The sequence below is a fragment of the Aspergillus undulatus genome (genome assembly GCF_047715775.1).
Source record: "Aspergillus undulatus strain CBS 261.88 unplaced genomic scaffold BDV17scaffold_4, whole genome shotgun sequence".
In the NCBI taxonomy this organism is placed as follows: domain Eukaryota; kingdom Fungi; phylum Ascomycota; class Eurotiomycetes; order Eurotiales; family Aspergillaceae; genus Aspergillus; species Aspergillus undulatus.
This window is the reverse complement of record NW_027396608.1, coordinates 445,851-460,020: the sequence shown is the minus strand read 5'-3', so window position 1 is coordinate 460,020 and position 14,170 is coordinate 445,851. Positions and strand designations below refer to the sequence as shown.

At 51.9% G+C, this 14,170-nt stretch overlaps 6 protein-coding genes across 6 annotated transcripts; 2 read left to right on the top strand and 4 right to left on the bottom strand.

Annotated features, from left to right (window-relative positions):
* The first annotated feature begins 138 nt into the window (after window positions 1-138).
* BDV17DRAFT_252698 (uncharacterized protein) lies at window positions 139-1,517 on the top strand. The gene is made up of 2 exons (XM_073756578.1): window positions 139-939; window positions 1,004-1,517. The coding sequence occupies exons 1-2, from the start codon at window positions 657-659 to the stop codon at window positions 1,372-1,374; spliced, it is 654 nt and encodes a 217-aa protein (XP_073619885.1). The 5' UTR covers window positions 139-656; the 3' UTR covers window positions 1,375-1,517.
* Window positions 1,518-2,118: 601 nt separating this feature from the next.
* BDV17DRAFT_252697 (nucleic acid/nucleotide deaminase domain-containing protein) lies at window positions 2,119-3,125 on the bottom strand. The gene has a single exon (XM_073756577.1). It carries the CDS (start codon window positions 3,078-3,080, stop codon window positions 2,556-2,558), a length of 525 nt encoding a protein of 174 aa, XP_073619884.1. The 5' UTR covers window positions 3,081-3,125; the 3' UTR covers window positions 2,119-2,555.
* A 1,538-nt stretch (window positions 3,126-4,663) lies between these two features.
* BDV17DRAFT_252693 (putative NAD+ kinase Utr1) lies at window positions 4,664-7,090 on the bottom strand. Its single transcript, XM_073756576.1, has 2 exons — window positions 5,411-7,090; window positions 4,664-5,365 (listed from the first exon to the last, which is right to left on the bottom strand). The coding sequence occupies exons 1-2, from the start codon at window positions 6,849-6,851 to the stop codon at window positions 4,851-4,853; spliced, it is 1,956 nt and encodes a 651-aa protein (XP_073619883.1). The 5' UTR covers window positions 6,852-7,090; the 3' UTR covers window positions 4,664-4,850.
* A 39-nt stretch (window positions 7,091-7,129) lies between these two features.
* On the bottom strand, window positions 7,130-8,753 carry BDV17DRAFT_252691 (putative exosome complex subunit Rrp46). The gene is made up of 2 exons (XM_073756575.1): window positions 8,299-8,753; window positions 7,130-8,241 (listed from the first exon to the last, which is right to left on the bottom strand). The coding sequence occupies exons 1-2, from the start codon at window positions 8,632-8,634 to the stop codon at window positions 7,828-7,830; spliced, it is 750 nt and encodes a 249-aa protein (XP_073619882.1). The 5' UTR covers window positions 8,635-8,753; the 3' UTR covers window positions 7,130-7,827.
* A 225-nt stretch (window positions 8,754-8,978) lies between these two features.
* BDV17DRAFT_252690 (uncharacterized protein) lies at window positions 8,979-10,139 on the bottom strand. Its single transcript, XM_073756574.1, has 2 exons — window positions 10,117-10,139; window positions 8,979-10,035 (listed from the first exon to the last, which is right to left on the bottom strand). The coding sequence occupies exon 2, from the start codon at window positions 9,733-9,735 to the stop codon at window positions 9,133-9,135; it is 603 nt and encodes a 200-aa protein (XP_073619881.1). The 5' UTR covers window positions 9,736-10,035; window positions 10,117-10,139; the 3' UTR covers window positions 8,979-9,132.
* Window positions 10,140-10,208: 69 nt separating this feature from the next.
* BDV17DRAFT_287409 (putative potassium/sodium P-type ATPase) lies at window positions 10,209-13,705 on the top strand (the record flags this gene model as incomplete). The annotated part of the gene is made up of 5 exons (XM_073761170.1): window positions 10,209-10,489; window positions 10,538-10,664; window positions 10,737-10,831; window positions 10,877-12,800; window positions 12,845-13,705. 5 exons carry the CDS (start codon window positions 10,209-10,211, stop codon window positions 13,703-13,705), a joined length of 3,288 nt encoding a protein of 1,095 aa, XP_073619880.1.
* Window positions 13,706-14,170: the final 465 nt, after the last annotated feature.

Sequence of the window (14,170 nt, the reverse complement as noted above, 5' to 3'; positions counted from 1 at the left end):
GCGGTCCCTTCATAGACATAAACTGAAGGCCTAGGGTGACCTTACAGGCGCTTCTTAGCAAGCACAACATGCCACCTGCCCCCACTAAAATGTCATTCAACTCTAATGGATTATTTTCCCAGACCTGCGACGTTCTATTCTTCAATTGAGATCGGTTACTGCCGAGGAGAAATACGGGAGCGAAGATCACTGCCCTTCCAGGCACCAGTCCCTGCTCTAGTGAGTGAGTGCCGCCCTGAAATCGCGCGACCACGGCGAGGCTGTGAGGTTGTGAATATTGGGTGAGTGTCACCTGATGCCAACACTGATCGCCATGTCCGGAGCGGAGTGAACAAGGTGACCCTGATATGATTGCTGGACGTGCGAGTGCTCCCCGCTAGGACAGCCCTATCAGAAATTAATATATGCCAACAAGTGCTCAGACACACCCCCCCCCCTTGGCACCCGGGGGACGGCTTAAACGTGAAACCTTTCCACAGCCATAGTCAGGTACTTCTCAACAAGTTAATGCAGCTTTTTTATCAAGTGACAATCTCCAGCTCAGTCACATTTTTTCAACCTCCTCTTCGCAACGACTGACTCTGCCTACGACCCTCCTGTCGGCTACGCCCTCCGCCGCAACTCCTCCTGCCTTGCAAGCGAGACAAATTGCGGAAATGGCCTGGGCCCCCTCCCCGGGAAAACGAAAGTTTCAAGTGAGCTGCATGCAAGGAGCAACGTGTGTGAATGGGAACATATGCTGTCCGAACAACTCCGACTGCACAGACAAGATCAAGCAGAATCCACGTTGTTCGAATGAGGAGTGGGATCTATATCCAGAATACTTTTGTTGTCTAAGTGGGGAGCAAGGGTTTGCGAATAAGGATGTACCCGGCATTGGCTGTACGGATAGAATTGTGAGCGGGACGGGGAATAGTGTGTTGGTTGCTGTCACTACTGGTATGTCATTATTCAACGGCCCCATTCAGGGCATGAAGCTGACTGCACCTACCGCATTTGGCAGCTCCAACTACTGTGACAGGGTCGGAATCAACATCATCAATCACTCCAACTGCAACATTATCAGACTCTACACCGTCTGAAACACCGGATGACATGCAAGGGTCCTCCTCGTCGTCATCCACCAACACGGGCGCCATCGCGGGTGGTGTTGTCGGTGGCGTGGCGGGACTCACACTCATTCTAGCCATCCTCTGGTTCATCCTCCGCCACCGATGCCAACAGAGGCTCTCAAATCCCGTACAGAAGCCGGCAGTGGGACCTAATACAGCAATGCAGGCCAAAATCCCAGCCGCCTTGTATACCAAACCAGAGCTCAGCGCTCAGGCTGATGCTATTCTTGTGGAGCTCGATGGGAATAGGGGCGCTCATTAACTACCTGCCGAGCATAAGCATATAGGAAGACAACGATGGTGATTTGCATATGTGCGAGTTACGAGCGACCTATCTTCTTGTGCGTAGCATAGCAATGGAGTTTGTAATAATGCTCATACCAAACAGCACGGTAAGGCTTGTAGTTATATATATAGCATTGCCAATAACTCCACCAATTACAACGCTTAAGGACTCCATGGAGTCGAATCATGTACCATGAGTATAAACATAAACAGTGCAAACTACCAATGTAGACTACATATTCTCACGGCGAACGATTGAAACGGAGAGCAAGCCCGCTGGACTCGACCCCGAGTTAGATCGGATCGAGATTCTGGGGTTAGGGACGTGGGTAAGGAATATAAGGAACAGGTCTTTTGTGCTTGTTGATACTAGGCTAGTTATTCTATTTGTATGTCGAATATGTAATATTACGCAGCATCGCTGTGTCCATCCCTCACGAGGCTATGATAGTGCATATTACGGAATGAACTGCAGCTCCTGAAGTTCCTCTCTAGGTCCTTGACGGTAGCATCAGGCATTATAGATTTTTGGAACTTGAAGCTACAGGGCCAGCAGTAGGGAACAGACTTCAGGTAATCTTTGATTTGGGGATTTGCTACTTACTAACTGTCGTGAACTAGTCCATGGCCGCGGCCAGATTCGGATCCTTGCCTGAAAGCCAGGCTCGTCATTTCGAAGACGACCAGCCTCTTGGGCGAAAGTCAACCCAAGTTCTCTATTTCTTCCCACCCCAACCAGACGGAGCCGTATAAGTCAAGCCACCGCTTTATTTTAGTAGCTGCTCCCCATTAAGATTGGAGTAGTAGTAAGAGCCGTTGCTGCTTGGAGAGGTAGTGGGGTAGTGTATGGAGGTGTAGGTGCAGGTGGAGGAGAGGGACTGTTTACATACCTGGCTGTTTGTGCCGGAGCTAGTGATGTTGTATCCCTTTCCGTCGGGCATTGTGAGGGTTGGTGTTTGGGAATTGGAGGGTGTTCTGAAGAATTCAGGAGTGATAGAGAGGTTGAAAAGAAAGAGAGGAGGGAATAGAAAAGACCATGGACGGGTGGGTTATATATTAGGCGGGTGAAGTGCGCTGATCCCGGCACAAAGTGTCTGCGGTCGTCCTGACCCGTCCATTGGAACGATGTTCTTGTCCGGTATCAATATGAATTCCAGCTCAATGCATATATTCATCATATGGCCAGTGTTTGTATTCATCCAGTGGCAATAACGCTAGGAGCCCGACTAGACCCATTGCTAGATAGATGGCGGGGATGGAGGCATAATCGTTGCGAACCTGCTCCTCGATAGCTCGTATCGTCGCCCTTGTGAGCCGTTGATACAGTTTTCTGCGGACTTTGGCCCCGTTTGCTTTCACATCCCCAGCTCTATCGACATCGGGGCCCCGGCATCCGAGAATCACTTTCCTATGCGCAGCAGGAGCCTCAAAGCACCCGGGATGGAGGGATATCCACTGGTGACAGAAGTTGCAGGCTGGTTTACTGTAGCCCACGTACTTGTCGTCGATGAAGTCCAGTTTCTTTCGACTGAAATAGTCGACTATCTGCAGCTCTGCATGGACACCCGTGACTAGTGTACTGCCTTCCGAGAGCTTATACGACAAGTTGAAGTCGGAGAGGAAGTTCTTATCGTGGAGTCGCACGTAGAGTTCGCGTCCCGTATAGCGGAGATGGGAGCTCATCGAGATCTTCTGTGCAGACTTGTGAAAATCAACCGAGTCCGCTGGAAGAGTAATGGGTCTGGCAGCGCCTGGGGGCAAACATTCTATCTAAACAATCTTCCTCAAAATCGGTAAATTCAAGTATGCAGTTATTATCATTGAGACCGCATAGCGATGGGCCGCGAGCCGTCCAATATAATGGACTAACTCTGCCAGTTATCAATTCTCCTCTTGAGCTTCAGGAGTTGTCCTCCTCGGCCATTGTAACAGTGTGCGGTCAGCGCGATGTGGTTATCTTCTTCCTTGATTTGCTGGACCCACGCCAGTAACTGATGATCTGAAGAACTCGAGTTAGCATACAACTTGGGACAATGCTTGACCTATCGTTAGATGCTTGCCTTCGACAATAATGCTAACCTCATCCGCGCATCTAGCAGGTGAGATAGCATCTTTGCCTGGTTATATTTCACTCTCCGCGACCACAATTTAAGAGCCGTGCGTAGTATTTTGTCTTCCTTTCTAGCCCGGTTGTCCGGCGTGACATACTCCAACCTTTCTGGCATCTGGATCACGAAGTGCCGAACATTACCTGCGATTCCTTCATTCGCGGCAAGGTATAAATGAGCCTTGATGTCACTCTCCGACAGAGGTAAGTCGGACTGGGATGGAGGCCGCCAGGGGTAGGACTTCCGCAACGCTGCTGCCGTTACGGTTCACCCTTTAGGGTCAACGTCGCAGATATACGCAACACCATCCAGGAACGATCGCCGCAGCACTTTCGCGGTATAACGGTCTGCAGTGGTGACCATTTTGTCCTCGCGATCAACACGACCCTTGCCTTGAAAGGCGCCGAGACAAGCCAAGAGATTCATATATCCGTGTAGTCCGGCTTCCTCGTCTTTCAAGCCGTCCGATCCATGGATCATGGCCCTGGGGGCTGTTGGGGCCACGAGTTCAGGGCCTGTGTTTGAGGATGAACTGGTCTGAGCATATTGCTGTGTAGCTAGAGTAATGCGGAACTCGGATTATTGGTGATCTAGCCTTGACGAGTAAATCAGGTCCCATTGCGAAGCGCTGCTGGTATGACACCCAGAGTAAACGACCAGTGTCTGTTGGAAGCACGTTCCAAACCGTCAAGTTGAGGAGGGAGTCCATCCTCTCCTATTTAGTTGATTGTACTTTACCCCGTCTTCCTGGAAGGAACGAAGAAGAGAATGGAATGGAAGTGAAAGGGTCGGTAACAATTCACACATGCATACTGGCCCGGGATAAGAACAGGGATCTGCGAGGCACCCGGTAGGAATGATTTGCTTCCAAGATCGTAGAGGAGGATAGGATGTTGAGGCGTGCAGGGTCCGACTTGACTTTGTGATTGTTCAAACGAGAAAACAACCCCCCCCCCCCCGGGGGACCTTCCCTGGCCCGAGCCGCCTAGGGCGCGGGTTACGCCTTCCTTTTTCGATGGGCTGAACGTTCTTCCATCCATCCCGGCCGACGTCATTCATCTACCATCAGCGCCTCGAGTTTGTATAGCTTAATGATAAGGATGGTGTGAGTGGAGGAGTGCCCAGAAACGCCATTGCCAGGATGGCCTTGTAAAATGTATGTCTATCATCGCTAGGAACCAACAAAACCCTAAACCCGAAAGCGCCAACAGCCCACATACCGATGCCCGTGTAACCAAGATAGTTGAAGTCCAAGTCCAAGACCAAGTCCAAGCCGAGTCCAGCATGGCTATGAAATATCCAATGAAAATATATATACTTTGTAAGTGGTCCGCAGGAGGCTAGCTCAACTCATACCAAGCATGCTCATCTGCCGCTTCATGGGACTATTAGTCCCCGTATCGCCGTCTTCGCTGGGTCCAAGCCCACTATCGGTCCCGTTATACCCGGCATCGGTATCGATGTCCCACTCTTCATCCTCGTTCTCTTCATCGGCGGGATCCATCGACCCGTCGGCACTGTGCCAGCTCTTTTGGACCGCACCGCGGGTGTTCCAGCGGAGGGCGCGCTGGATGCTCTGGAACCATTCGCCGTTGTTGGCGACGACGGTGGGGAAGGGGTATTGGCTTGCTTCGACGGTGACGTAGTCGCCTTGGCGGAGCTCGACGCGGCCTTTGCCGTCGAAGGAGCAGTATGCTGTTGACCGGGAACCTGCCGGTACGGCGATGCGGAGGAGAAGAGAGTCGGAGAGGACCATAGGCCGGAAGGAGAGGGTATGAGGGCAGATAGGGGTGAGGAGGATGCCAGGAATAGAAGGGTGGATGAGAGAGCCGCCAGCGGATAGTGAGTAGGCAGTGGAGCCTGCAGAATGTTAGATGAGGTCACGTAGTATTGAGTGAGACATACCAGTTGGTGTGGAGAAGATACAGCCGTCCGCTTGGACAACAGTGAGCAGGTCGTTGTCTGCGTATAGCTCAAGGTTCGAGACGTAGGGTGAGGGCCCGCGGTCAATGACCAGCTCATTGAGCACCTCGAATTGCTCGCCTTCTTCCACCGCGCCGGCTTCCGCGCCCTTACTCCGGTCTTTGCGGAAAACTGTACAGGTGAATCGCATTCGGAGGTTGACCCGCATACCGACATCTCCCATGACTGCGTTCAGATGCGACTTATAATTCTCGAACTCAAAATTTGTGAGGAACCCCAGGCTCCCGAGAGAGAAGCAGAGCACAGGCGGGACAATGCGTTGGAACAACCAGGATGTGAAAAGGACGGTACCATCTCCGCCTAGTGTGAGGACAAGGTCGAACTTCTCTGGAGATGTCCAACAAAGGTCCGGGGTCCAATATCGAAGCATATGCTCATAAGCCGAGTTCTTGTGGATCAGACCCTGCGCATCAAATCGCTTTGAATGCCGTAATTTGGCATCCACATATACATTAACTCCGTTATCGCTTCCGTAACGTGGCGTCGATAGCAACCACTCTGCAAGTTCTCTTGTCAGATGAACTAGGCTATTATCACGCGCCTTTGTAACGATCATAACATTTCGGACAGCGCGCTTGATCGGTCGGCGCTGAAGTTGCTTTGAGACTTCTCGGACGCCCGTTGCCGTCTGTAGAAGCCGAGAGTGTGATAGCCATTCATCATCCGTTATCTCCTCTAGCACTTTTTCCAGGTTCACCGCATCATCGAATCGTTTATGGAAGAAACATGGTGACTGCATGATCAGGCGCGTGGACGGATTGCGCTCATCGTAAGGTGCGAGCTGTAAATTTGAGAGGGCCGCAGAGAGCTTCTGTGACGCCGATGTACGTGGTCGACGGTCCGCATCCTCCGGGGGGCTGTTTGGAGAAGTTGGACTCTGAAGACCAAAGGACGCCGCCAGCGGCATGTTGGAATTATGGTTGCTCGATGAAGGTCGGGACGCGAGGGCTTTCATGATTGTCTGTCTGGGTATCAAGTCGCAGGAGATAGCGTTCCGATTATGCCGGTTCAGCGAGGGCGCTGCGCGGAAGGGGAGGAAAGATGAGGACAATGCGGAGGGAGTGGATGAGATAGTTTGATCTTGTCGCGGTTGCACAGGGTTCGGTGATGCAGCGCCTGCAGCGGGTTTGACGGAATCTTGAGCGGAGGCCCTCCGGCCGACTTCGTTGGGAGTTTGAGAAGGATCTATGTGGAAGGCATAGTCGCGCAAGAGCGAAGCTCCGACAGTCGTCGACTTCGGAGTCGGAGGAGATGGGTCTGATAATGGTGGGGCTGCGGAGTCGGTCGATGGTGAGCAGGGCTCTTCGGGAACGTGTTCAGATTGGGAATTTATAGAATCATGACGGAAGCCGGTGGAAGCCATGGAAGGGTGAGCGAGAATCTATAAGCCCGAAAAGGTTGACGTGTTCGCAGCTGTCAGACAGAACTGGGCTGGCTGTAATCCGGTACTCCGACAGCAGTGGAAGATGGGAGAATTGGCGGTGCGCCAGCCGAGTTCGGACGTATCGGGGTTTGGGCGGAGACTAGCAACACGAGGGATAAGCTGACCAGAGCTTAGTGAGAGATGAGTGATCCTGATGGTGGTCGCTGCGAGGAGTGGGAGATTTCTGGGAGATTTAAAGAAGTGAAATTGCTCCCCCACTTGGCTCTGGGAAAATGCCCGAACTCGCCTCCGCTCCGGCTCAAAGAACACTCCGCGGCGTTCCAATGCGGTCTGCAATATCTGCGTTGTTCGCGCGAACACAATCCTCATGAAGCATCGTAACTGCTACAAACCTGCGGAGTAATTATTCGCCTTTGCAAAGAAATCTATAGTCTCTGACTGCAGCACTAGTGGTGACGATCTGTCATACATTGCTGAGGTTATGGGAAATTATCGATACAAGCATCTGATCGAAAACGGCACCATGTCCCAGGTCATACATCGGCTAAATGATCCTTGGTAGTATTGTTCGAGTTCCCTCTTCAGCATAATGTGACTCGACTACTACAGCTAGCTTCTTTGAGTTTGCTTAGGAGCATCCCACGTCAGCAACCAGTGATTCGGTATCCCCGCATTCCAGGATGATAGACCCCAATTTCCTGAGCCATCCAGTCGATATCCACCAATCCGCTGCAGAAAGTTGAGGTCGCTTGCCGATAGGCTCAGCGTGTCCCAATCAGATGGACGGAAGCCATCAAGGTTGTGATGGTTCCCCAGCATGTGAAGGCTGCTGTGAGACACGAGGTTGTACGGATAGGTTGTTGTGTCTCTATTGGAGTGGGCCCAGTGCAGCACAGGAGCGACGGCATATTGCGCGCTGGGTTAATTGCTCTGTAATTGATGACACATGCCCCAATCAAGCAGCTCCAATCTTCCAAGCATAGTCGGAATAAATTTGGTCCTGAACTGCATCGCGCACGAATCCCTCGAGTGGCTGGCTCTCCACATTCTCGGTCATGGCAACATCGCCGTCAGAGCTGAGAGCTGAGCTTCCGCGACAGATGGCCAATGCACGCTCGTAGACCTCCTCCCAGGCATCGAATTCAAATGCGCCTTCGCTCTCGTTGAGCAATAGATGTCCTTTGGATGTAAATGCTAGGACGTGGAGAGATGTCGAGGTGACTGCCTCTTTCGCGGATGGTTCGGTAACGATTTCACCGGACGATTTAATGGCGAGCATGGTGGCAGACAATGTAGCGGACAAGGGAACAGAGGCCGATAGTAGAGCGAGAATGGCAGTATGAAGGAGCGCTGGAAGCAAGGGAAGATACTGTTTATCATCAATGGTGAGCCATCGTCCACACTTTGCAACCAGTCGTCGACTTACCGATCCGCCTCTCCCAACACTTTCCCCTCCGAGTATAGCTAAAGTAATCACAACACCTCTCCTCGCGTATCCCTTTTCTCGTCCCAAGATCATTCGACCCAGTGCTTCTCGTAGTATGCCCTCCACGTATCGTTCCCCAACGCCGCCAGGAGCGGTACCTGGCTTCACGAAAACTTCAATGGTCGCTTCTTCCGGCTTCAAAGCATCTCGGCGTCCGGGTAGTTCGATAGGAGCATTGACTGAGCCAAGGATATTTGACCCAGTCGAAGGGCATTTGTATGAGGCCGAACCATCAGCGCGGTCGAGGGGGTGAAGAGCGGCAATCGGGCCTCCCATTGTGCAATCCTCGGCGGTGGTTTCAAAATGACGGATGCCTCACAATAATTGGCGGTGAGTGCTATGAAGGAGAGCTTCCCGGGAGAAGACAAAACTATCTGGCACCGTGTCGGAGTGGTTGAGGAACCTTGAAGCCTGCCCTGGAGCTCGAAATTTTGACTGAATCTGGCGGAGAGTGCGGGCCAGCTGCTGATTGGCCAGTCCTTGGTGCCTTAAAATATATTTCTGCCTCAGGCTTAATACCTTACCTTACCTCAGGCTGCGGCCAAGCGTCATGGCGGAGACATGGAAATCGCATCAGATGACTTCGATAGCCACGGAATACTCTGCCCTCCCAAGATAGCATGCAAGATAGCATGTTGGATATTCTTGGCGGGAAGATCCAGACTCCCGTTTCTGTGCAGAGAATCTGCCGGGAGTACAACATCACGGGTCACTCATGGGCACATGCTGAACTTCCATACAAGCTCTGCAATTCATGGATGCATTTATTGACTCTTATGGTTTACTTTGTACCAGACTCTCTTCACTGGTGAGTACCAGACCTAGTGGTCCAGGGCCCGCGGGGATATTATAATGTATGGTCGGGACACTTAAGGTTTCCACGTCGTCTATGAGAAGGTTGGGACGTAATATATACGATATTTTGGGCAAAAATTGAGCGCAACATGGTCCTTTTGATAGCTCGAGAGAAATGAACGGCTTATTTGTACCTTGTAAACGCGATCCCTGCGACTTGCAGATGCTGTTCGTGGGGTAGGCCGTATCGGCGACATTGACCGATCTCCAAGACGGCCGAGATCGGGAAAGGCGAGTAGCATGGAGTGAAGACATGCGCAGCCCGCCCAGAGAACGTGCAAACGAAGCTTGGGGTTTTTGGCCGTGGGATTTGGGCGGGCTCGAAGTCAAGTGACGAGGTGTAGAAGCTTTGATATGTTGACAGCGGGGGACGTTGAGGATGAACCTTGGGAAGTTCGACAGATAAAGAGTGGCTTCAAATGGCAGCATCCAACAAGGCACGTGCCGTCGGCTACCGGGGTCCGCCTCCAACCTCAACACTCGCACCCATCCTGCAGCATCTTGACTGGTCGCCTTCACCATTTCACTCCGGCAAAATGGCCACGACTGATCGTTTGAGGCGTAGTCTCCGCTAGACAGTTCCCCAGACTCGCCTACACCCAATCCGCTGTTGCGCCCAAGCCCTTAGTGGCTTGATTAATGATGGTCGAAATGTGAAGTGCTGATGGCTGTGATGCAATCGGCCAAGATACCGGCATCGTCCCAGAATCCACGAAGGTTTCGGGAGCCTATCGTGAATGGTGCAGCAATGATACCCCTCATGCCGTGATTCTTGGTCATGTCCATCCCCGCCATCTGCCGAGATCCCCTGTCAGACTATAAGTAGGTACTGCCTGGCTGTGCTGAATCTTCCCAGTCCTGACTAGCTCGGTTACCAATCTCTTCTTCTCTTTGTCTGCTTAGCCCTGGTGGTACTCGGATCTTTTGCCTCTCTTACAGCATCTGCGGCCACTTTCGTCACACGAGCTCCTCCATTCTACCGTACCTTCACTTGAATGGGCATAGACAACGCTCCACTTGATGTCGAGGAATCGACGGAGCCTCCTATATGTGCTTACACGCAGGAGCACAATTCACAACACCATAGTCATCCAAGAGATGTAAAAGATACGCCCGATCTCGAGAAAGCTGCCTCGCATAGACCCGGAAAATCTCTAGACGAGCATCACCCGGCTACGCCAACCCGCCATTTTGAGGAGCATCTTTCGACGCCCACCGAACATGCTCACACTGTCGACCCTTCCAGCCTGTCAGCCTTTCTCGGTGTTGACCTTCAGTATGTTTGACCCATCTTTCGTGCGGAAGTAGAAGCTGACTATTGCAGACATGGACTCTCAGATGCAGAGGCCTCTTCTCGCCTTGAGCGGGATGGGCCCAACAGTGTCGGGTCGATGGAAGGACTATCTGTATGGAAGATCCTCCTGAGGCAAGTCTCCAACAGTTTAACTTTAGTATGACCTCAGCCCGTACATCAGAAACTGCCGTCTCGCAGTGCAGGCACCATTGTTAACTGTTATACTTAGATTCTGGTCATCGTCATGGGAGTCTCCTTCGGTATCAATGACTATATTGAGGGAGGCGTGATTACCGCGGTCATCCTCCTCAATATTGTCGTGGGGTAAGACTTTCCAACTCCTTAGATTACCTTTCTAACTGCGGTTAGATTCGTGCAAGACTACCGTGCAGAGAAGGATATTCTCTCCTTGCAGCGACTGTCTGCCCCAATCTGCAAAGCCTTGCGGAACGGTCATGTCACGTCTGTAAAAGCCGAATCACTTGTGGTCGGGGATATTGTGCAACTTGCTGTCGGCGATATCGTTCCAGCGGATATGAGACTGTTCGAAGGCATGAATGTTTCAATGGATGAAGCGCTATTGACCGGAGAATCTCTACCCGTAGCAAAGACCCCGCACGTTACTCTCACCTCTCCGGACATGCCAATAGGAGATAGGACCAATATGGCGTACTCTGGTTGTAGCACCACTCAGGGTCGAGCGACTGGTGTTATCACTGCCACTGGAATGAACACCGAGGTTGGAAAGATCGCTCAACTGCTCCAGGATAAGGTCGAGCACGACGGTGCGAACATTATTGTTCGCCTATATCGCCGCGTAATGGCCACCGTAAAGAACATTCTTGGTCTTGTTGGGACTCCATTACAGGTCAAACTCAGCAAGTTCGCCTTACTGCTCTTTGCACTTGCGGTCCTTCTTGCCATAATTGTCTTTTCGGTCAATGTATGGGATATCCAGGGAGAGGTACTCATCTATGGAATTTGCGTGGCGGTGGCCGTTGTGCCTGAGTCGCTGATTGCCGTGCTCACGATTACTATGGCTGTTGGCACCAAGGCAATGGCAAGAGGTAATGTCATTGTTCGAAAATTGCAATGCCTTGAAGCCGTCGGCGGTGTCACCAACATCTGCTCGGACAAGACCGGTACCCTAACGCAGGGCAAGATGGTTGCGCGTACCGCCTGGATTCCAGATACCGGTATCTTGACCGTTCACCAGACCACCAATCCATTCGATCCCTCAAGCGGAGTTGTCCGTTTTGATGGCAAAGATATAGGTCCGAAGGACATTCAAGACGAGGCGTCGAATACCTTTATTACGGCCCTCTCGCTGTGCAATCTTTCCATCGTCCACAACATCACCCAGTCTGCTCCTGAAGATGGAGTGCCTACTCAGGTAGCCGAGGGTGATTGGACTGCTGTGGGAGAGCCTACCGAGATAGCCCTCCGGGTCTTCTCCATGCGATTCGGCTACGACAAAGCCAACATTGTTCGAGACAGAGATCTTACCCTTCACACCGAATATCCTTTCGATTCTTCAGTCAAAAAGATGACAGTTGTGTATACCAATCGACATGCACAGTTTAATGAAGTTTATTCCAAGGGCGCACCAGAGGCACTCATCTCCAGTCTCGACATCAGTGACGCGGAGAAAGAAGTCATCCAAGAGACAGCAGAACGAATGGCTGGCGAAGGACTGCGCGTGCTTTGTATCGCCTTCAAAAAATGCCCTTTGGGCGATGAGCCTCAAATAGTGCCTCGCAACAACGCTGAATCCCATTTGAAGTTTGGCGGCCTGATAGGACTGTATGATCCGCCTCGCCTTGAGACGGCGGCAGCCGTACGGAAGTGTCAAATGGCTGGGATTACAGTCCACATGCTTACGGGCGACCATATCCGTACCGCGACTGCCATAGCGTCGGAAGTGGGTATTCTTGATCCCGTTGTCAACGCGGCCTCGAGTCGCCTGGTCATGGCTGCAAAAGAATTCGATCGCTTATCAGACGCAGATGTCGATGCGATTGAGCAGCTACCACTGGTTATCGCGCGGTGCAGTCCGACCACGAAGGTCCGCATGGTTGAAGCGATGCATCGACGGAGTGCTTTCTGCGTGATGACCGGTGACGGCGTCAACGACTCGCCCGCATTGAAAAGGGCTGATGTAGGAATAGCCATGGGAAAGAACGGTAGCGATGTCGCCAAGGAAGCAGCCGACATGGTTCTGACTGACGACAACTTTGCATCTATCGTCAAAGCCGTTGAAGAAGGCCGACGTCTGTTCGACAATATCCAGAAGGTACGTCTATTCGATTGGTTGAAAGAAAGCGGCTAACTTGACAGTTTCTCATGCATTTGTTGATTTCCAACATTGCCCAGGTCATTCTTCTGTTGATAGCTCTGGCCTTCAAAGATGAGGAGGGAAACTCGATTTTCCCTCTGTCGCCTTTGGAAATCCTTTGGGCCAACCTGGTGACCTCTTCCTTCCTGGCTCTAGGGCTTGGTCTGGAGGAAGCTCAGCCAGATATCATGTATCGGCCACCGCATGATCTGAAGATCGGTGTCTTTACCCGCGAGCTGATCACGGACAAAATGGTCTACGGCACATTCATGGGCTCACTCTGTCTTGTGGCGTTTGTGATTGTCATCTACGGAGCCGGCGAGGGTACGGCAAGCATGGGACACGGCTGCAACGAAGGCTGGAACAGCAGCTGCGGAAACGTCTTCGAAGCGCGGGCTACAACTTACGCAGTGCTTACTTTCCTTCTGCTCGTTACGGCATGGGAAGTCAAGCATTTCTCGCGATCCCTCTTCAACCTCGACCCTGACCGAAACCCAGGCAAATTGTCCGTTTTCAACTCAGTTTGGCGAAACCAGTTCCTGTTCTGGGCTGTTATCGCAGGGTTCGTGATCGCCTTCCCGGTGATCTATCTCCCCGAGGTCAACCGCGTAGTTTTCAAGCACCAAGGCATTACCTGGCATTGGGGAGTAGTCTTTGGCTGCGTGGTGGTCTACCTCGTGCTGGTGGAAAGCTGGAAGGCAGCCAAGCGGCGATTCGGCATCGGCACAGGCAAGAACGCAACGCTGACAATGGAGGACGCGGAGATGAGGGCTGGACTACGAAGCCTGACCCCCATCTCAATGAGCGCCAATGCCAGCGTCGAGGAAAGCATGAATGCGAGCGTGGTGACGGAGAAGAAATAGCGGAGGTGACTTCTGAGAGCAATAGCATGCTCAACAATGCTTGACCCAGTGGACTGATTCAACACAGTCTACCCTACCTGACTTGACTTGACTTGCCTTATGTTACGTGTTCTATGTTCGGCTTACCCATCACACTCCTTAGATATCAACAGCAGTTAGTAACCTAGAATGTGATATCATTCCTCTTTGGCCTTTTCTGTACGACTTGCAAGAGTCAGGTGTGAGACTGAAACTTTCCGGCCACCGGGCCTTCTTCATTGTTTGCCCTGCGTGCATGACCTCCTGCAGCTGATCTTACCCAGTCACCTCTCTCCATTAGTTCTTTGCTTTTGCAGCTGTTCATCAACTTGTGCAAGGAGCAGATCAAATCAGCCTAGGCTTCTCACTCATTCCCCAACATCTTCTCCCTTCCCCACATCCAAGAACCACTACAGATCACTCTACTCCATAGAATACGAAGTGCAT

Bases quoted from the DNA above. Each gene is read 5' to 3' on its own strand.
- BDV17DRAFT_252698 (XM_073756578.1), top strand. From the start codon at position 657: ATGGCCTGGGCCCCCTCCCCGGGAAAACGAAAGTTTCAAGTGAGCTGC. The intron at 940-1,003 runs GTATGTCATTAT...CGCATTTGGCAG, and splicing joins GTTGGTTGCTGTCACTACTG to CTCCAACTACTGTGACAGGG.
- BDV17DRAFT_252697 (XM_073756577.1), bottom strand. From the start codon at position 3,080: ATGAGCTCCCATCTCCGCTATACGGGACGCGAACTCTACGTGCGACTC.
- BDV17DRAFT_252693 (XM_073756576.1), bottom strand. From the start codon at position 6,851: ATGGCTTCCACCGGCTTCCGTCATGATTCTATAAATTCCCAATCTGAA. The intron at 5,366-5,410 runs GTATGTCTCACT...AACATTCTGCAG, and splicing joins TATCTTCTCCACACCAACTG to GCTCCACTGCCTACTCACTA.
- BDV17DRAFT_252691 (XM_073756575.1), bottom strand. From the start codon at position 8,634: ATGGGAGGCCCGATTGCCGCTCTTCACCCCCTCGACCGCGCTGATGGT. The intron at 8,242-8,298 runs GTAAGTCGACGA...GATGATAAACAG, and splicing joins GTGTTGGGAGAGGCGGATCG to TATCTTCCCTTGCTTCCAGC.
- BDV17DRAFT_252690 (XM_073756574.1), bottom strand. From the start codon at position 9,735: ATGGTGAAGGCGACCAGTCAAGATGCTGCAGGATGGGTGCGAGTGTTG.